This window comes from Etheostoma spectabile, chromosome 15 (genome assembly GCF_008692095.1).
Source record: "Etheostoma spectabile isolate EspeVRDwgs_2016 chromosome 15, UIUC_Espe_1.0, whole genome shotgun sequence".
NCBI lineage: Eukaryota > Metazoa > Chordata > Actinopteri > Perciformes > Percidae > Etheostoma > Etheostoma spectabile.
Genome location: NC_045747.1, coordinates 1,136,247 through 1,158,796, shown reverse-complemented (window position 1 = coordinate 1,158,796; position 22,550 = coordinate 1,136,247). Strand labels below are relative to the sequence as shown.

Sequence of the window (22,550 nt, the reverse complement as noted above, 5' to 3'; positions counted from 1 at the left end):
TATCCTGTGCTCCTCTCTCGGTGTTCTCTCTGCTCCCTCAGCTCTCTCTCTTTTCGTCTCCTGTCGTCTCGATCAGCCGAGGGGGGGTTGGATTGTGCAGCTGTTTGAGTGACTGGCGTCTGTCAATCACAGTTCAGAGAGACTGGTTCAGATCTGTGCTTTTTCCGTATTAGTCAGAATCAAATCCTACAGGAGTTATCTCAGAATGCTTTACAGTAGAGAGGTCTAGACCACATCTATAATTTACAGAGACACAAAAATCTGCCCATTGGCACAGCATTGGTCGTCTCCTTACCTCAGAGCGAGGCCGGCTCTGTGCCACGGCTTCCGAGAACACACTCTGACGTAATCTTTCTTGTGACGTTCTCAAGAACTTGACATACAGACGCTGGTGCACATTTTGGCATCACCGAAATAACCCAGATACTGAGGAAGAGACAAGAAAGAAGAACCGCAATTTAATGACCAATACCGATTCGAACAGTATTAGGGACCACAAGGTATATAAAAGAGACTTGAACAGATTGGGACCACTAAGGTCTATATAAAAGAGACTTCAGATACGTATTTAGGGACACTAAGGTCTATATAAAAAAGAGACTCAGATACAGTCTTAGAGACCACTAAGGTCTATATAAAAGAGACTTCAGATACAGTATTAGGGACCACTAAGGTCTATATAAAAGAGACTTCAGATACCGTATGGACCACTAAGGTCATATAAAAAGAGACTCAGATAAGTTAGGGACCACTAAGGTCTATATAAAGGACTTCAGATACAGTATTGGAACCACTAAGGTCTATATAAAAGAGACTTCAGATACAGGTATTAGGAACCACTAAGGTCTATATAAAAGAGACTTCAGATACAGTATTAGGGACCACTAAGGTCCTATAAAGAGACTTCAGATACAGTATTAGGGGACCACTAAGGTCTCTATAAAGAGACTTCAGATACAGTATTAGGGACCACTAGGTCTCATAAAGAGACTTCAGATACAGTATTAGGGATCACTAAGTCTATATAAAGAGACTCAGATACAGTATTAGGGACCACTAAGGTCTATATAAAGAGACTTCAGATACAGTATTAGGGACCACTAAGGTCTATATAAAGAGACTTCAGATACAGTATTAGGGACCACTAAGGTCTATATAAAAGAGACTTCCGATACAGATTAGGAACACTAGGTCTATATAAAAGAGACTTTCAGATACAGTATAGGGACCACTAGGTCTATAAAGAAGACTTCGATACAGTATTCGGGGACCTAGGTATATATATAAAAGAGACTTCAGATACAGTATTAGGGGACCACTAAGGTCTATATAAAAGAGTAACTCACATTACTGGTTGCACAGAACTGCCGCTGCCCATCTTTAATCTCTGGACTGAACTTTTGGAGCAAGGCTTTTTGGACCCTCCAGATGGGCGGGGGCTCCCGGCCTGTCTGCAAGGCCATCTGGCAACATAAACAAACCCAGTTTAGTGTAAAGGCATACTTCACCTTGCGTACTTCCTTGTAGGTGTGGGGGACTCACCTTAAGCGTCCCGATGTCCTCAGTCCGAACCACAAACTCGTCCCGTTCACGGAAGATTCCCTCGCCCCCGCTCTCACTGTCCTCCTCCTCGCTCTCCCCAGCTATGGCGGCATCAGCCTGCTTCTTCGCCAGGTGGAGGGAGGTGAGACGCTGGGATGCTGGGGCCTCTTCTGGGGTTGGAGGGGATGGTGGGGGAGAGGATGATGAAGAGGGTGAGGAAGAGGCGGGGGATGAGGGAGAAGCCTGCTCAGCTTCCGGCTCCTGATCCTGATCAGAGGAGGATGGAGGAGGGGTGGTGGATGGAGGAGGAATGGACTGGCCCAGAGGAAAGCTGGAGAGGGGTGGGGACGGGAGGGCTGGAGGGGAGGCGGAGGGGGGTGGGGAGGTCACTGCAGTTGGAGCCGGTTGGTAGGAGGACTGCTGCTGCTCAGAGGGAGGATAACTTTGATTTGCGTCTTCATTCTGGATGGGCGGTTGTGAGGGTACGGAGAGACAGGGGGGGGTGAGGGGCGATGGTGAGGAGAAGGTGGGGGGCGAGGGGGAGATGGACACTGATGGGGACGGAGGTGCAGGGGCCAGCACAGGTGCTGATGGAGAATCTGAAAAACAGGACGGGGGGGAAGAAATTAGAAAGTGATATTTTGATATATGATATTTTGTGTAGGGGGAAGATGGCAAACAAACAGGAAAAACAGACAGATGAAGCAACACATAAATTACCTTCAACCTCCAAAATCGGCATGTCCGACATCCTTTTCTCCTCCTCCTGCTCTTCCAAGGCTCCCTGCTGCACATTCTGTGGATCTCCCACTATTTCTTTATTGTCTGCAGTCTCCCCCCCCCTCTCCTTCTGCTCGTCTCCCCCTTGCTTAGCCTCCCCCTCCTCTGTGTTGTCTCCCTCCGACAGTGGGGAGACCAACTGTTGCCCTTCCTGGGCCTGTGTGTGATCCTGTGTGTACGTGAGCGCCTTCTCTTTGCTGTTCTCCGTGCTGGGGATAAGGGGCGGCATGGCAGGGAGAGGGGGGCTGAGTGGCGGCTCCTGTGGGGTGGGCGGGGCCTTGGCCATGGCGGAAGCCATTGCAGCAGCTAACGAGTGTGGGGCGTCATAGAGGGCGGAGATGGCCGACGAGATGCTCTTCTGCAGGTCCTGGTTCTTGCTGACTGAGTCCTCCTCATCTGAGGAGAAGGAGGGCAGTGTCTCCAGGTTGCCCTTCAGCTCCTCATCCAGGGGCTTGCAGGGACTGGGGCAGCTGCTGAGAGCCAGCGGGGCCCCCCCGCCCTGCCCTCCCTCGCTGAAGGCTCCTGGAGGCTGCTGCTGTGGAGGAGTTGGTGGTAGGGGGGGAGGAGACGGGGATAAGGGTCTGATCCCTCCTTTGAGAGAGGACTCCTGCTCACCTCCAGCATGTCCCTGTTCAAGGCCTGGCTGCTTTTTGCCTGTCTTCAGGAAGTCCAAAAAAGACGCCATGAAGCCAGGCTTGAAGTCGAAAGACTTGTCTTCAGCCTTCAAAAGACAAAAGATCAAGAAGCTTTATGATATCATCACTGGCATTATCTGTATTCCTCTGTACACTCCCTCTACCAGACTTATCTGTCCTTACAGCAGCAGAAGGGACTTTCCTTTACCACTAGGTGGCAACGTGACATCTTAGCAACCAGATAACACAACCAGAAGACACACAGCATGAATGAATGAAGAAGACGTCCAACATCTCTTCACCAACTCCTGGGACACCTATGGGGCACTGACAGCCCCTAGAACCAGTCTCACAATGAGCTTTCCTTAGTATGTGCCACTTCTGAGTCTGTAGCTTTTGAGGAGAGAGAGGGGGGGGGGGGGGCAAGCCTGTGGGTGGGGTGTGGCCTTGACCAACTGCCACTTTGCTCGTTTGAAAGCCAGGATGTCTCCCTGTCATGGGGGGGCCAAATTCTCTGGACGGGCAAAGCAGAGAAAGGGGAGGTAACCTTGCCCCTTATGACCTCATAAGGGGAGGATTCAGATCGGCCCATCTGAGCTTTCATTTTCTCAAAGGCAGAACAGGATACCCAGGGCTCGGTTTACACCTATCACCATTTCTAGCCACTGGGGGGCCATAGGCAGGCTGGGGGGACTCATATGAATGTTAAAAAAAACTCATAATAATAATTAATGAAGTGATATAGGCTCCACATGCTTTATGATAATAACAAGTGAAATCTCTTTCAAATGGCAAATTTCTGTTCAACATGTGTACGTTTTGGGACATATGCCTGAAACTAATCATAATGGAGTGACAAATGGCTGGTGTGCCACATTTTGTGATGTTTCCAAATACTGACACACATTTCCTCAATTCCCCCAATCCATTGTTCATCAATACATTTAAGAGCATCTTTTATCTTTAATGTGTAAGTACGAAGAAAGTGAAGGGTTTGGACTTACTCAGCTCTAAAATGTCACGCTAAACACTTCAATAAGTCCGAGCCCTGGACACGAGGCTGTAGGTAACCAAGCTGACAACAGACAGCAGGTGGCAGCAAGGCGTCTGCACTGAACACTGTAGTAACCGTGGCAACAGCTGCCTTGGTAACAGCCTTCTCTCTCCTCTCTCTTTTGTCAGTCAGAAAGAACTGGCTGTCAGTCAACTATAACCTCGTTCTCTCCGAACATGACTGAAAATGAAAATACTGCGTTTTTGCTGAACTGAACTACACCACTATATTATTATATTACATATTACATTTAGTTTTAATTAATACCTGGGCAAAATGCTACCTTTGTATCAGGCTTGGGCACACCTGAGGTGAGGAGAAGGTACAAACGTCTTGCACCCTCTACCAGAATTTAGAGGCATGAGGTATGAATTATATATGAAACTTGAGGCTTTGCCCATTTCGGTAGAGGGTGTGAAGCAACTTACTGAACTGGAGAGCTTGTGCACAGCAGCCCAGGCTTCAGGATCCAGAGGATCGTCCACTTCTTTCTTCCACGTCACCTGGGTTAACAGTTAGAGAAAGATGTTCACAGACGCCAGTTATCTTGAGGATTTCATGCTGGGGTGGCATCAAATCAATTCATATAATGTAATTCACAAGGGAAGCAGAGAATTAAATGCTGCTGTTGTCTCTATTGTTAAAATTTCACTTGGTCTAGTTGTAATGCCCTCTTTTGTAGTCCAAGGGGGGGGGGGGCTCAACCTGGTGGGCCTGGACGTTGAGACCCAGACCTGATGGTGGTCACAGGTGGGACACGTTCTGCAGCTCAGTGTGCCCCCCACGTCATTTAAAAAAAAGAAAAAAACAGATGTTTCACTGTGCTCACAGTCTGCAGCTGGTAGTTCATTGTGGTCGCTGGCTCGCCCAAAATCTCTCTCTCTCTTCTCTCTCTTCTCTCTCTCTCTCTCTCTCTCTCTCTCTCTCTCTTTTTGTTTCTGACTTTTTTGTTGAAAGGCGACAGCAAAACCTAACTTTTTCTTTTAATATGATCAAACAAAGATAAATGTTCTGCCCTCATCCTCCACTAGGCAGGGTAGGGCACCCCCTACTGTATGTTAATGAGGTTGGGTACCTTCTACCCTACCTGGTGTAAATCTCCTCTAGGCAGGGTAGGGCACCCCCTACTGTATGTTGAACTAACCCCTCTTTGCATGGCCTTGTGCTCCTGTTTGGTGTCCAGTACCAGGCTGTGATGTTCATGTCAGGACCCTCTCTATGATGCAGGAGTACAGTATTTGAGAGAAATAGTCTCTGTCTAGTCTTCTCACCACTGAGTCCGTATGCAGCATCCAGGTCAGATACCAAGCAATTTTTAGGGGGGTAGGGAGATTGTGTTGGACAATTCTTGTTAGATGTTTTTTTTTTTTTTTTTAATACACAATCTTGTGACTCCCTCGAGTCTCTAATGCATTTTGCCTTTAAGCTCTTAACCCATGCACAGTTGAATCTATGTCTTGTGACTGAACATGTCCATGTTGGCCCTTATCAGCTCCTTGGTTGCTTTTGCTGCATTACATGAAGGGACACTGCCCTGCTTCATTTTTCTTAAATGCGGGTCCAGGTTTTGTTTAGTTCTGAGTCCTTCAGATGTAAACCCCATCTGACATGCTTAAAGCTGAGTCAGCACTTCTCAGTCCCTGGTTAATGTAAAAGCCAATGTGCTGGAATACAGAGCTGGCACAATGAGAGGAGAGCTACTCAAACACTAACTAGCTGACTAACTCGAATGTATATCAGTTGGACTTGATTTCAGAAATGGAAGGTGTCACTTCACAGTCTAAACACTGACTGCAGAAACAGAAGGCTAGATTTCACTGTTGCTGAGGCAACTTCATTTCCTTCCAACATGAAAAATAGTTCCAGCTGTCATGCACAGGTCTTCTTCATATTTGCAGCTCCTTCTCCCTCCCACCCTGACATCAAGAAGAAAGTGACAGAGCCCATCAAGCAGCCTACATGAGACTACATCAGGGATGGGAAGAGTCACAGTGAGCATCGGTGCAGGGACATAAAAATGCACTAAATTAATAAGTGTGTGCCGGTACAACATCACTGCATTGGTAAAATTCCCAAAAGTGGAGAACCTTTGCCTTTATTATTTAGACAAGTGGCAAATTATTTCATATTTAGATTGATTCCTCCTCTTTAAAATGCTCTCTCCTCCCCGCTGCCGTGACCGATAACGCTGCTGGGGAGGCCGATGCGTCATCACATTAGAGATTAACATGGAGCAGGTGGAGCCACCCATTCCACCAAATCATCCCCAGCTTCCCTTTACTTAACTTTCTTTTTGCATTTAGGTATATTAGTGTGTACGTGCTTTTCTTTCCTCTGTCAAAGCAGATTTGTTTGAAACGTGCTATACAAATAAAGTTGTAATATTAAAGACCGTTGGACCGCTGTACTCCAGTCCAACCTCTAGAGTACGCGCTAATGGTTATATGTCAGAAAGTTTCCCCTTGAAAAGAGGAACTCGTCAAGGTTGCTGCCTTTCACCAATCCTGTTTGCTATCAGTATAGAACCCTTGGCAGAATTAATAAGAACAGACACATCAATTCTAGGCATAGTGGATAAAACGGACTCACAAACTATCACTGTATGCTGATGATGTATTCTGTATATAAGAGACCCAATAACTTCTATTCCAAATATTCTAAAATGTTTGAAGGACTTTGGTGTGGTCTCAGGATATAAAGTAAATGAATCAAGTCAGAGGCCATGATGCTGAGGGCTCGCGCCCTCAGAACTATCCAAATCAGTGAATTTCAACTGGTCACCTAATGGATTCCGTATTTGGGAATCAATATTACACGGATGTTTCGAATTATATAAAGCAAATTTTGGGAAGCTATTGGACCAAATTCCAAAAGACTTGGACAGATGGGATATTTTAACCGCTTTCCTTTTTGGAAGGATTGAATCAATCAGATGAATGTTCTCCCTAGATGTGGTATTTGTTTATGGCCCTTCCTATTTGGATCCAATAACAAAAATTAAATAAAATGCAAAAAATGATTGTACATTTATTTGGCAGAAGAGAAAGGCCAGAATAAAATTTACTCAATGACCACTGGTAACACTTATGGAGGTCTTAATGTGCCAGACTTAAATTATATTACTGGGCAGCACAACTACATGCAAGTGGAGGCTGGCTAACACAAAATAAGAAACAACATGGCTGACATTGGAACAGAGCGCAAGCCTAAATTTCTTACGCCCTTGTCTGCTCAACCGAAATCTGGAATAAATACAAAATTACGAATATATGGATGAAAAGGACTCAAAGGAATTTGAACATGATTAGAAAAAATATGAAAGCTCCCCAATCTATTTCCAGAGCTTCCAAAATTTTGATAAATAGACTTTAAACCAGGGCAACAAGATCTAGGATTTCGAACCTGGCAAAACAAGAATTTAATTTTATTGATGACTTGTTTGAAGGAGAGATTCTGAAATCTTTCAACCAGGTTAAAGAGAAAAAATGGGTTGAGCACACCTGATTTTTATAGATATTACAATTGAGAAGCTACCTGATGTCCCACAACGAATGGTCCTTCTTCAGTCAAGACCTACTGATTTAGAATTATTCTTATAAAGATCACCAAGGAAAAGAAATAAGAAACACTGTGTCGAATCTATACAAAGCTTACAGTCATGTCTGTCGAGGGGACCTCCTGGGTAAAAGAAAGATGGGAATGGAAATGAATGGTGATTGAAGATGAAGAATGGGAGCAAGTGTGTGTAACTGGACATAAACTGACTAACAGTCAACATGGAAAGAATTTTATTGGAAAATAATCGTTAGATATTTCAAAACCCCGTATATATTTCCAATTTGATCAAACTAAATCAAATTTGTGCTGGAGACAATGCGGACTAGTGGAGATATACTCATGTCTTTTGGGATTGCCCAAAGATAGAAATTCTGGGGGGAATTAGAGAGGAAATTTCAATATCTTACCAAATTTATTGATTGGAACCCCCGGATCTTTGTTCTGGGAATTCCCCAAATAATTTAAGTAAAGAAGACAATACCTATTTGGTACCTTGTTCTCGTAGCCAAAAAAATGATAACAGTATGTTGGTAAAAACCTTTACCCCTACTGTAAATCAATGGAAAGAGAAGCTAGTGAACGTTTATACGATGGAGAAAATAACAGCAAAATTAAACTTGTCCACTGGTCTATTTGAGAAAAGATGGAATCCTTTGAAGACATATTCCAATTATATTGTAGTAAAAAAGAAAATGTTAAACCACACGATACATACTTATAGGTAGACTTACCAATATCTTGTTAAGATAAAAATATAAGTCACTCGAGAAAGATTTTGCCTTTATTTCATCCCCCATGTAAAAAATCCTGGATTTCAGCTCGCCGATTGTTTGGGGTTGTTGTTCAACTGTTCATATGGTTGTATTGGAAATTGTGTGTTTCTGACTTATGTATTGATCATTGTTATTTGAATATTGATCTGATAAAATAAAGTCTTTGTTCAAAAAAAAAAAAAAAAGACCGTTGGACCGGACTCGAGACACCATTCGTCGGGTTGATGTGTCAGGACCTTTAACTGTGGTCACACATGGCACAGTGCCAGCCCATCCAAATTTGGCAAAATTCTGCATTGAATTCATGTTAGGTGAATACCATTGGAAATTGCAGTACTTGGTATTGAAATGATTACAAATACATATCCACTTTAACAACAAAGACAATCTAGCATTTATCTGAGAGAAATTAAAGGAGCTTTGCAAGTGCAACTAATGCGCAGTCATAACAACACTGTGAACTCTTTTACCTCTTCAGCATTCTGCTGATGCTTCATCATCTTGTCTTGAGTCTGGTCCACCTCGGTCCTGATGCTGTCCATGGCAGCGCTGGGTCCAGGACTCAGGCCCAGAGAGGGTGCCGAGCCCACAGATCCGTCAGACAGAACTGGCTCGGTGCTGGACAGGGAGTCTGTCCTCAACAACGATTCTGATGGGGGCATGCTGGGGACGGGCAGTTTGATCTGACAGACACACAGATTGGACGGAAGACATTCAGGAGGACATTTAGCATACAATACAGGCCATTTGTAGTCCAGGCAAGGAAACTCATTTTGGAGCCAAAAATAGAAGTAATTGTACAGGATTATTTTTCAGCATAGATCATTTCTATAAGGTCTCCAGAACAACATACTAAAGTCCTTAGAAATCCTAGTAATCCTATAGGAAATATGTTTAATTTACATCAATCCGTGATGTGTGGCAACCAGACACCCCAATGGGGCCATTTTCTTCCTTTACTCCTATCAAAATAAAACTTTACACAATGAAAGTAAAAGGTTTTGTATTACAAGTTTCTTTGAAAATGATTTTCAGTATGCAAATGAGCAATATCCTAATCAAATATGCCCAAAATACACCCTAATGGGCTTAATTTTTCCTTTACTTCTTTCACAATCAATCCTCACACAGTCAAACTATACATGAAAAGTAACATTTTTGTTTTACAAGTTATATTGTAAGGTATCTTGTAAACAAAAATGTATGTAGTTAGTTTCTTGGAAAACTCTATTTTAAATATGCAAATGAGCTCAACACTAGGCCTAATTGAAGTAGAAAATCAGGGGCCAAGTAACTAACACATTCATGTCCATTTAGTTAGTTCACCTATGCATAAACATAATAAAATTTGTAGTCATAGGAAAGGGAATGGCACTGAAAAAAGTAAAGAATGACACTAGCTTTCTCAAATAAGCTGTGTTCAACCATCACAGGAAAATCTGGGAAAAGGCATCATCATTGTAGCAGGTGAAAAAGCTCTAGTATCACTGTATGGGGGCGAAAAAGATGAATCAGTGGATATTGTGAGAGACAGGTGATTCTGTGATATAGTAACTCAGAACTCATCTCCAGTGGAAACTCAAACTCTAACCTCCAACGTCAACAGCTGCAAAGTCCCACAGTCTTTTACCAAAATGAAAATGATGGAGAGGAAAGGGGGGAGTGAACGTATGGACCCAAAATACTGGGGGTGGCATGTTTTGGATGGGAGATTTACACAAATAAAGACCGATCAGCCTGCGGCACCACTAGAAATACTAGATGTAGTCTGCTGTAGTTAGAGAAAGACTGCAGCACAAAGAGATGCACGTGCAAAAAACATGGACTCCCTTGCACTGCCGTTGGTGGAGGATGTCGCGGTGCTAGATGCACAAACTCCCAGCTGCCTGATTTATCAGATGAATATAAGCCAGGGGGGTAGAACAAACCAAGAACTGACATGGGGGGGGGGGGGGGGGGGGGGGGGGGGGCAGAACCAAGAGCCACAGAGGTTGAGAAAGAAAGAAAAACTAAAAAAACTAACATAAAATTTAAAAAAACGCTCCCTTGTTGTTGCTACCTTGTCGTGGTGGGGGGCCTGTGTGCCCTTGTGACCCTGAGCACTACACCGGTGGGGGTTCTACCCCTGCCCGGGCAGCTTTGGGGAGCTTTGGGGTTAGAGGCCAGTCTAAAAGCAGCATTGCCATCACCCGTTGGCAGTAGGATGATTGGATGTAGATGTATCCGTCATACATATGAATGGTGTTTCTGCCTATGCAAATTAGGACATATTTAATAAGTGTGGAACTCCAGTGCATATTCATTTCAAAAGAAGCTTGTAATACAAAAAACAAGTTACTTTATATGTATACTTTTACTATGTAAAGTTTTATTGTGGTAGGAGTAAAGAAAGAAATTAAGACTATTTGGGTGTATTTTGGACATAATCGATTCATTTGCATATTCAAATTAATTTTCAAAGAAACTGGTAATACAAAACCTTTTACTTGTCATGGGTACTTTCATTGTGTAAAGGTTTATTTTGATAGGAGTAAAGGAAGAAAATTGCCCCATTGGGGTGTCTGGTTGCCTGGCCTTATTGGCACACATCTCAGATTTCTTAGTACTATAGTATGTTGTTCTGGACACCTTATAGAAATGATATAAGCTGCAAAACATTTTTTAATAATTAGTCTGTCGTAAAACGCTACTTTGCCTGGACTATTGTGTGTATCATCGTTATTATAGTTACAAAATGAGCCAGTAAATAAACCACTCAGGGCTTGGTTTCACAGAAATAATATCCACTAGTCTATAATGTATATAATGCTAAGCACGGCTTGTTGTTCAGCTTGGCTCGCAGGCGGATCTAATCTGTGTCAGGCCAGAACTGGCAAAGGGGAATTTATCGCACACAGTGGTGACAAGCAAGCGCATTAAAAAGTATCGTGTGCACATATAAGGATACGTGGCAGGCTGTTCCTTTTACTGCCAGCAATGCAAAATCTTCATCTCCGCTGCTTGTAGTATTTTACCATAAAATATTAAAAAAAACAATCTTCCTGAACTACTAATTGATTGCCCTCTCCCTCTCTAATTTCCTGGACATCAGTGAGTCTATATTTTATATATTTATGGGATCCTTAAACAGTTGCACAAAACTAAAGACTTACTATTTTTAAACCTTAAAGAGAGCCGCACTACTGTCCCTTTATGCTATCGGTAAGCTAAGAGCCATTTTCATTGTCTCAATTAATTAAACCTGCTGCCAACTGTCAAAAATAAACAAAAAACATAGAGGTATAGCAATCTGTTTTTATAGACAAGCAATAATCATTTGGATGTTCTGCTGTTCCTCCGCTTGCTAACATTAAATAAAGCATTATCTATGCAGGTACCAAATTCATTTTTACTTCACTTACTAGAGAGCTTAAGTCCATTTGTTGACCCTAATTCCTAGTTAACTCAGCAATTGTGTCCTAACTGTCCCCAGAATTCTCAGAGTGATATGTTTGGGTTGAATCTTAATGCACACAGCAACGAATTAACACTGAATCTAAGACAGATGTTCTGTTCTTTTCACTCTTACCTTGATAGGTGTGATTGGCTCTTGCTGCAGCTGGGACGGTTGCTGTTGTTGTTGATGATGATGGTGCTGTTGATGATGCGGTTGGAGGTGAGGACAGGAATCATGCGGCTGCTGTGGATGTTGATGATGATGCAGGTGGTGCTGCTGTTGGTGCGGTGCTTGGTGGAGGTCTGCCTGCTGTCGGTGGTCATGTGGGTGCTGTTGGAGATGCTGCTGTTGGCTGAACTGTTGCTGCTGCTGATGATATGCCAGGTTTTGTGCTTTGTTCATGTCTTGATGCGTTTCAACAAACCCTTCCTCCCTCCTGCCTCGCCCTCGACCACGCCCACGACCCCTCCTGCTTTCTCCAGGCACTGATCCCATCAACCCCCTGCAGTAGGCAGGCTCTGGAAGAGGACGTATGCGCGGTCTACCTCGGGGGCGAGGAGGGCCTTCACGTTTCGGTTTAGTCGGTTTCCTGCCTCTTTTCTTAGGACCATAGTGGGGAAGGATTTGTGGAGGGTGTCCAGGGGAAGAGTAGCTGGAGGGGTGGCAGAAGTCCATGTCCCCCATCGGTGGACTGAGCCCACTTACTCCTGATACCCCACTAGCCTTTCTACAACTAGAGACCAAGTCAGGGAGTAGATCAGGAAGGCGTCGACTTGTTAGGCGAATATCAGCTGGAACATCAACTTTATCCTCATCATCCTCAAATTCGTACTCCTGCGCATATGTCTTCTTTGTTAGAGGCTGTGGCTCACGCCGCTGTTTAAGCAAATGATAGGAGCTGGTCTTCAACAGTTTCTTGGGTCGAGAAGAACAAAATATAGGTGAGGTCAGACCAGCGGTATTTGAACTTCCACCCACTCCTACAGCTCCCATCATCTTGTTCATTGAGCCATCCCCTTGATCGGCTGAACTCATCCCCATATTGGGTGTTTGGGATTGGATGAGGCCAAGCTGGTCAGTATTCACAGTAGAGGGAAGCTCGTGGGTCTTCGTAGAGTCAAGGTCTAAGTGTAGATTGTCATTTCCTGTTCCTGGAAGGCTGTGGCAATAATGTCCATAGCCTTGATCACTGTGATGACCAACCATGTCATAGCCCTCTCTAGCACCTACTGATTTTAAGGCTTCCATACCCTCTCGCCCCTGCCCGTGGCCCTGGGTGAGGCTTTCCTGAGAAGCCTGTCCTGCCCCAGAATTCTCCACACAGCTTGACTTGTAATCAGCTGAACAAAACATGTCCTCCATCTCAGGAAAGAAAGTGCGGTCTTCATCATGTAAAAGAGAGTCTGGAAAGCAGATGGACGTTAGAGGTGCAAACCGATGCTGTTGCTGCGGGCCGTGATTTTGTCCTACTTTACCCACTGGGCTCACTGGTTGAAATTGGTGGTGTTTGAGCTGCTCTAACTGGGAGTGGGACAGAGTTTCAGGCTCTCTTTGTTGGGGCTGCTGCTGTTGTTGGGGGGTTCCCATATTTGCTGCCATCCGGTGGGAGTGTGGGTGAGCCAATTGAGAATGTGCCAGTTGATGGTGAATGTGTGCTTGCTGTTGGTGGTGGGCATGTGGGTGGGCATGGGCCTGAGGCTGGTTGAGGTGGTGCAGGTGGGAGGGGGTGGACAAGCCTAAATCTGATTCAGAGAGGAAGTCATGGAGAGCTGAGGCTGATTGTTGGGGATGGTGGTGGGGTGTTAGTCTGTGCTGCTGTCTATGTCTGTCTCCAGCACCTCCCTCCCCTCCAGTCACCCCAACTCCTGTCCTGTCCAGAGCTCCTCCACCACCTCTGCTGTTGGTCCGGGAAAGAGATTGGTCTAGTATGTCTAGCGGAGACACTGAGTTCTGACTGGCTCGGGTTTGATCTCTTGGCTGGACTCCAAGGCTGTAGTGGGTATCTATAACCTGGGTCTGGAGCTGGAGTTGCAACTGTGAGGGCTGGTTCTGTGGGTGGGATTCCACCATGGCAGGCCCTGCTCCTCCAGCTGAACCCATCATGGCCTGCTGGCTCAAAGGATGCTGCTGCTGTGGCGGGGCTTGCTGGGGGTCTATTTTAGTACTAGTGGTATGAGAAAGAACAGATTGCAGCATGTGAGTTTGCTGGGGAGGGTCTTGCGGTGAATCCATCAGGGAAAGGGGGACCTGGCTTTGTCGAGCCTGCTGCACATCTGGTGTGTTACACAAGTAGGCATTGTCATTTTCATCTGAAGGCTTCTTCAGCGCCATGTGAGGGTGGCTGTGAGAGTGGGAAAGGGGATGGCTATGCTGAGTATTTTGAGAGTGCTGTGTGTGTCCAGTGTGTTGAGCGTGCCGAGAATGCTGGGGGATTTGGGGATGCTGAGAGTGTTGCTGAGAGTGCGAGGACAAGTGTGAGGTGTGATGGGAGTGCATTGTGTAGGGGTCCTCTCTTCCATAATGGACCACGGAGCCCAAGGAGTCATGCTGTTGTTGATGGGAGTGGGAAAGAGAGTCAGTGACCCCTCCAGCTGTGGACTTTGATATGGTCAACTCTGATTTGGCCTGCTGCTGTTCCTTCCGTGACATTTCCAAATGAGTGTTCAAATCACTTGCTGCATCACCGATTGTTGTTCCAGGACCTGAACTGCTGGTGATGTTATTGGTACGAATAACACTCTGAAGGTGGTAGCGCTCTTCTGAGATCTTGTTAATGTCAAAGGTCACCCCCTTGCCTTCCCCATCCCTAGCTTGTGGGAGCGGCTGGGATAATTGATGAGGAGGGGGGTGATGCTGGGAAGGATGGGGAGTTGAGCCTTGGGAATGTAGTAAGTGGTGGATGAGGAAATCGTCATCATCATCCTCTTCCTCATCTTGGGAATGCTCAACTCCCAGCATGTTGGTCTCTGTTTTTGGCTTAGGTGGTGTTGTGTGGTAGGAGTGGCTCTGCACTTGTCGTGTATCAGGGAAACCTTGTGGAGGGGACATAAAAGCAGGCGAGAGACCGGTGGACAAGTATTTAGTGGCCCCTGAGCCCCCAGGGGACTGTGCAGGGCGAGCAGAGGCAGGAGAGTGCAATCCAGTGCGACTGATAGTAGAATTGATGGAGGGCGAGGGACTAGAATCAGGCAGGTGGTAAGAGCTGCTGCCTTCATTACCAACCACAGCAGATCCGCTTCCTGATCCTGCAGCTCCAACTCCACTGCCAAGTGCAGCAGCTCCTGATACAGGTCCACTTACTGCTGATCCTCCTGCACTCCCATACCCTAAGGAAGGACTGCCTGCTCTCCTAAGAGAGGTTGAACTAAAGCTTGAGTCCCCAAAGACTATCTCTGCAGAAAACGAGCGTCCTCCTGAGCCCGTAGCAGTGAAGGTCTTCCCTCCAGTACCCCCTGCTCCAGAGCTCAGGTCCTGGGCATGAGGCGAGTTAAAGCCTCCATAAGACTGGGTCATGCGTGTAGATGGAGGCTGGTTTGGCGAATAGGATTGGGCATGTTGCTGGAGAGGGGTCTGGTCTGGTAGGCCTGAGCTGGATTTGGCCAAAGGCGGAGAGCCATAATTGGAGAGGCATTGTTTGGGTGCTGGCTGTTGAACAAGGTTGGATGACACCACCGGTAGAGAAGGTGGGGCCGTTGCTGACTGAGCTGGGGGCTGCTGGCAAGAGGGAGCAGACAAGGAGCCGGTGCTTGTCTTGGAGTTAGAGGAGGACGAAGAGGAAGTGGAGGAGGCTGATGGTGGAGTGTGTGGAGTACGGGAAGAAGATGATGCTGAGCCTGAAGAGGAGTAGCCGCTGCTGGAGCTGGAAGTCTTGGCTCCCTTAGTTCCAGATGAGGAGCTGGAGGATGAGGATGTGTAGGGGGTCTGGTTAATAGGTTGATAAGTCTTGGATTCCAACCGTGGTGAAGGCTTGGGGTCAGAGGATGGGCTCTGCTCCCCCAGAGGACTGCAGGACACTCCAGTAAGCCGGTGGTGACTGGCTATCTGCTGGTAGCTTGATGACCCCCCACAGCTGACATATTGCTGTGGGGGTAGTGCTGCGGATTGAGCTGGGGACGAGCGTTGGTAATGTTTGATCACACTGTCCTGCCGGGACGCTGTCCTCTCTGGAGGAGGCTGGGGAGGAGGGGGGGCTGTGGGCAGCAGGGCTGCTGGGGAAGAGAACATGGAGGCATTATAGAGCTGGGAGGACTGGTTGTGGAGCTGGGAGGACAACAAGTTGAACTGGGAAGGGGACAGGTGGCAACTGGAGGAGGTGGGAGGAGCTTGGGTCTGAGGAGGGCCCGGGGGCTCCTGGGAGCCCCGGTAGTTGGCACTCTGGGAAGACAGCAAGCGATCAAAGCCCAAGCTGACCTGGGAGGGGGTTTTGATGTGCAGCAAGGGATCATGGGGGGATAGCAAACTGTTGGAAGTCGGGCTAAATGTAGGCGTGTCCTGCAGGGATAGTGAGGGAGTGAAGGATCGTCCAGAGAAGGAACCAGGATGCTGGTATGCAGAGAGGGCTGAGGAAGAGGGGAAAGAGCTGGAACCAGGAAGTGCCCCGGAAATAAAGAGCTCCGCTGGGGCCGGTGTATGCATTGCTACAGGACACAACATCACATAGACAGTGTTGGCAAACACAGGGCACTACTCAAATTGAACAACTTAAATAAATACAAATTATTTAGTATGACATTAGTAAAAAGAACTCATGTCAAATGAGGATTTGTAGCATTGCCCTAACAGGCTCAAACTCACCAGTCTGCCATGAGGGCGAGCGAAACTGAGAGAGGAGGGAGGAAGCCGAGGGGGGGGGCTGTGGACCCCGCGACTCCAGAGCTGAAATCAGATTCATGACGGAGGGGTCAGGACCAGAGGGGCTGGCATGGTGGAGGCTGGCATCAAATAGCCCCGAGAGGCCTGGCAAGAAACCACAACCCTCACTTAATTCATCTAAATCATATCACAGATCATACCATCATCATTCAAACAGTTCAATAAAACGTCTTTCTTTCAAACTTTTCAAACTACTTTTATTGTTGCATAAAACAGAGTCACGATGTGTAAGTAGAGCACTGTGTTGCAAAATAAAACTGAGACCAGAAAACAGAGATTTTACACAGAGAAGCAATGCATTAACTTCCTGCCTGTCTGCTCTATCCAGACAATAATATTATTTCTATATCTGGACAGATGGCTGGTGCCTCGTCTCCTTTGGTGAACCATTTTCATCATGCAACACTGTGATTGGCACAGCTGTTTAAAATATATGAGATAAGTAATATAAGTGGTTGAGACATTACAGATTTATCACCCTTCCTGTTATTTCTAACTGTTTGGCACATGCCACCACAACACAGGAGGGGCATCGGGAAACACATGATGCAGCACTGTGCCAACCATTTTAGTAGCAGTTCCACATCCCTGGTGTTACTTTTCACCATTGTTGTTTTTTCTCCAAATTATTCCATGTTTTTTGAACTCCTACATCCACGATTTTCAACTGCAGAGTAACATCAGACAGACTCCCAGTCTAGCTTGTTGTCGGTCCAAACAAAGAAGAAGAAATCTCTTGTCTTAGTTTTCACCATTCCTGCTCTTCCTCCACAGTAAAAGTAACTATAATGGCAACTACAACAGATGGAGCTTCCTCTACCCTACACTATTGAAAAATATCCAAACCCCTCAATTAAAAACTGAATACCTACCCAACCAACAAATAGTCAAATATTCGGGCCCAGCCCAACTTACTTTGATTCAAAAACTTGTATATTAGCAGGAATGTAGCACAACATGGAGGTGAAAGCAGTGTTTTTTGAATTCAATGTGAAAGTGCAATACAGTCTTTAAATCAATTATGGTAAACAATCGAGATCTAAGTATCAATCAAAATAATTGCAATAATTATTTTTGACCACAATGGTCAATTGTCATGGCTAAAGAACCTGAGGGATAAGATGGCTGATCAAATTTATTGTAAAAAAGCTTTGAATGAGGTCATGTTTGGCATGCCTCTGCAGGGACATTAGGTTCTCGATAAGCATACCTGGACATCAGACGTGTGTAGTTTTTATTTCCAGAGACCTTTGATAGTCTTGGCTGGTTTGGAACCTGAACAAGCCAGTGGATTGACGTAGCGTTTTACATGCCCCGGGCCATCGGACCCTTATTGTTGAACCCTGGGATTATAATACGTATAAGGTCCATTAGGGACTGACATTGGTAAACAAGCAGGGTACAACCGTAGGGTTCCACCATTAATGGAATCACAATCGAGATGTGACTTACTGTCACCCCAATGAGGAATTCTAAGTAATGACAACAACACTGCCTGCGCATCCACATGATATTAGCCTTTCATGATTGTAGAGTAGACACGATATCGGGGTGTGTGTTCTGGTAAACTGTCTGGATGCTTTTGCTGTTTCACTTCCTGTTTGGCTGACTGCTCGGCCCAGGGCTTGCGTGAAAATAGACCTGCAGTGTATCATTAGCAGAGTGGAGAGCCGGTGGTCGGGGCTGGTGGTTTATCACAAACTGATTCCAATGGGGCGCCTGGTTAGCTTACCTGGTAGAGCGGGCGCCCATATAATAAGAGGCCTAGACACTGATGCGGGGGCCCTGACTCTCAGCTACAGGACAGGACCTCAAGACCCGCCGGTAAGCAGAATCAGACTCATTCAAATCCAAACAATACCCAACCATACTACACCCTGCACTAAACAGTATGAATGCAGTATTTCAACACATGTACCAGCCAATGAGTCCTTACCAAGCGAGCGTCCAGCAGGACCCCAGGCCCCTCCCTGTCTGGAGCTCCCTGGGTGGTGGTTCGTTGCATACCCCTGGAGGGGGTGGGGGGTGCCGTAGGTCTGCCGGTGAAGCAACTCGGAGTCTGGGTGGGACGACCTGGAGCCCCCGTACACGAGGCTGAGGAACACATGGTCATTAGTTTGGACTTTTATACAGGCTCTTGTTTACAAGTCTGCTGTCGGAAGCCCGATTCCCACAGGACTAATAATAAATAATAATAGTAATAAATAATAATAATAATAATAAAGGACTAAGACTGCGTTTCAATACTGATTCAACATGCCCTCGTTCACTTCCCCTAACCCTTCCCCTTGTCCAAATGTCTGATAAACTGAAGTGAACTTGGTGAGATCGACCCTTGGAGACCCAACGTTGGTCACTCCAGAGGTGCATATCACCCAGAATGCATTGCGGTAATGCATTTGGTGCTAGAGAATCCCTCCATGGTAAGGTGGCCGTGGTCATGCACAACTAAAACTCCTGTTGCTGCCACCAAAGAAGAAGAAGATGATGAACACATTTAGACATTGTAGTTTCTTAATTGATAGCTTGATATTTTACAGTAAAATGTTAAGCTGTCAATGAAGAAACTACAAAGTCTAAATGTATTATGACTACTGTTAATTCATATTTACTTTATCATTTTTTATTTACTAGATAGTTGTTGTGTGATTTCTTTATTTCCAACACTATCTGTGAATGCATGGAAGATGTTTTGCGAGACGTAGACATTAATAAGATTAATAACGATACAGACCAGAACATTTCTAAACTGGAAACTCATGCAGCTGATTAGCAAAAAGAAATATTCTACAAGAAGGAAAATGCATGACATAAGCAGACATAGAATGATCATAAAAACAGGGATAGAATGTGGGGGGGTAGGATAATTTCCTAATCATACAAGGTCCCCAGATGCTAATAATCCCGTGTGAATATGGTTTATTGGCCCAACGTAATGACAATGTCAATGTCAATGTTTTTTTTAAACATTAATATGGGTTTCCCCAGCCTGCCTATATATATATGGTCTCCACTAAGGGCTGTATAAAAGAGACTTCAGATACAGTATTAGGGAACACTAAGGTCTATATAAAGGACTTCAGTAACAGTATTAGGGGACCACTAAGGTCTATATAAAAGAGACTTCAGATACAGTATTAGGGACCACTAAAAGAGACTTCAGATACAGTATTAGGGACCACTAAGGTCTATATAAAGAGACTTCAGATACAGTATTAGGGACCACTAAGGTCTATATAAAAGAGACTTCAGATACAGTATTAGGGGACTACTAAGGTCTATATAAAATATATATAGGCATCATAATTCAAATTTGTAGAAATCATTTAAGGGGAATTATTATTTGCCATAATGCACTGTAATACACTGAAAATTGATGCTCACTACAATATCAAACTATACCCCCATGCATTGTGAATTGCTGTCACCTAGCAACCAAGAAGTAATGTAAATTTACATTGATACAGCTCGCAGATGAATCATTTTGTAGGTAAGGGGAAGTCAAATAGCTGAATCTGTGTTAGCTGGCTCGGCTGGATTGATGTTTCGGAAGAATAATTTAATGGAACTATTATAGGCCAGCCATGGGTGGATTATATTAAAGGCAAACTCAGCTTCCACTTGTTGCCATAGTGACCATAGTGGATGTTTAATTTGTGCGACAGCAATGACGTAACTTTTGGCAGGGAGAAAATGGCCAATGTAGTGTTTGATAATGCTTTTTTATTTTACCAATGAGCTCAGTATTTAGGGGAGGAGGAAAGGAGGGAGGAGGGAAGGAGGGAAGGAGGGAAGGAGGGAAGGAGAGGAGGAGGGGCAGAGGGAAGGAGGCACAGCCCTGGTGTGCTGCCAATCTGAGGACTATGGTTACCTGGTCCTCAGGTCTCTGCAGGGTAAATCCAGACAGCTAGCTAGACTATCTGTCCAATCTGAGGACTATGGTTACCTGGTCCTCAGGTCTCTGCAGGGCAAATCCAGACAGCTAGCTAGACTATCTGTCCAATCTGAGGACTATGGTTACCTGGTCCTCAGATCTCTGCAGGGTAAATCCAGACAGCTAGCTAGACTATCTGTCCAATCTGAGGACTATGGTTACCTGGTAGGGAAGCATTTACAATGAAAATAATATAGTAGCAGAGGGGGTGATTCTAGTCCTGACGTCTCTGATCCTATTCGGACAGAGACAATGACATGCGGATCAAGGAAATGTGGTGTATAATTGTATGAAATGTATGATGGAAATTGGCTAGCAATATCGCCATGTAAATACCCAGAAACAGGTTGCAGCCGTTCATCTTTCAGCTCATAGCTTCTGCGACTTTTTATAGTACAAAATCGCTGTCAATCAAAAGGAGATGCAGCCTTTCGACAGGTTTGTATGTTTTAGTTATCTAGTCATAGACCCTCCAATCAGCACGCAGAAGCCCAGCGTCCAGGCCAGCCCACTCCTCCATTGACCCCCCAGACCCAACACTGTGGGAAGAGTAGTGTACACAACGAAAGGAACTTGTGATTCTACAGAAGATCTATGAAGAGCTCTGTCTGCTCTTGTGTAACTCTCTTGTGTTTGCATTTGCATTGTATTTATTTATTATAGATACCTGTGTTGTGTATGGAAATGTGTGTTTATGTGCGAGCTGCTGGATACTAAAATAAAGTTTCTTCTGTGTATCTACAGTATCTACCTCCAGTCCGTCCAGCAGACCAAGTCTACATCAAATGCTCCAGTACGGGGGGCCTTGGGTCCTTGAGGGCCACTTAGTCCATTCTCTATACAACCCAACAAGGTCGGCAAAAAACGGCGGGACTATTGTTTGAGCGGAAAAGTTCTCGTTATCCTTAACAGCAGAGCTGGGCATGACCTATAGCCCAGCCTCCAAAACACTGGAGGAAGCAGCTGTGTATAGAGCCTCATCTCCTAAAAGGAGAAACTGCACCTACGACATGAAAACACATGGCAGATGTAGGTCATATAGTCAGGGTTCGATATAAGTAATGGTCCGGGTATGTCGGGCAAGTTGATTGAGACATTGTTTGGGCCAGTCATGAGTCAGTTCCTTGTGATTGGATGCTACAGTACAAGTGCAACACATCGAACGTCAATTAATGGAGTCCGCTTCCCAGCACATAGAGTCCAAACATGATGTAGAACCTTTAGTCGGGCTGCAGCAACTCCAACCCGGCCAGCGTAAAGTTATGTTAGCAATCTGACTATAAATCGGGGAATCTCTGCATGTGTGCATGTGTGTGTCTGTCTTTGAAATATCTCATGAAACCATTCATCCATTCTACTTCACATGTGGTTTCCTGGTTACTCTATGAACTTGTGGTTTGGAATTTGGAGCAGTTTGGACAGTGTTGACTATTGGATATGAATAAACTGTGAATAAAGGTAAATGTTTGAGGAAACAGTGTTGAGAACAAAAAGCCGTGCCGTAACGCTGGCTCCAGCTTAAATTCACTCCGAGCTTTTGGTTAAGAGGAAACTCAATAAAAAGCATTTTTGCTTCCACTGGATATCAAACAAAAGCCAGACCCTGGATAGTACTACGTTGCTGTGAGCTGTTAATTCTAAAAGACAGAACACAACATCCTCTCAGAGCTGACGGGCAAAGAGAGTAGTCTTCCTCCTTCTCTTCTCTTGTATTAATGGGAAAGAAAATACAGGTGACAGTTCAAAATATCAATTAGCAGAACCAGATCTGCTTGGCTGCCCCTTCGACCTGCAGGCGGAGCTTCGGGGGGAGGAGAGAGTTCGGCACCCTTCGGCCAGGAACAGATTCTGGTCCATTGGCCCGGTCCTACCAGACTCTGGTCCATTAGCCTGGTCCTACTGGACTCTGTCCATATTAAGGGACCACTAAGGTCTATATAAAAGAGACTTCAGATACAGTATTAGG

General features: G+C 45.3%; 1 protein-coding gene across 1 annotated transcript in view; it reads right to left on the bottom strand.

The window, feature by feature from the left end:
• The window catches only part of prr12b (proline rich 12b), a 40,221-nt gene that overhangs the window by 12,278 nt on the left and 5,393 nt on the right, over positions 1-22,550 (bottom strand). The window contains exons 2-9 of the mRNA XM_032537830.1: positions 18,587-18,744; positions 16,573-16,734; positions 11,911-16,415; positions 8,813-9,025; positions 4,440-4,514; positions 2,263-3,043; positions 1,543-2,141; positions 1,347-1,463 (exon numbers count right to left, since the gene is read on the bottom strand). Coding sequence (XP_032393721.1) covers positions 1,347-1,463; positions 1,543-2,141; positions 2,263-3,043; positions 4,440-4,514; positions 8,813-9,025; positions 11,911-16,415; positions 16,573-16,734; positions 18,587-18,744 — 6,610 coding nt within the window. The remainder of the gene's footprint in view (positions 1-1,346; positions 1,464-1,542; positions 2,142-2,262; positions 3,044-4,439; positions 4,515-8,812; positions 9,026-11,910; positions 16,416-16,572; positions 16,735-18,586; positions 18,745-22,550) is intronic.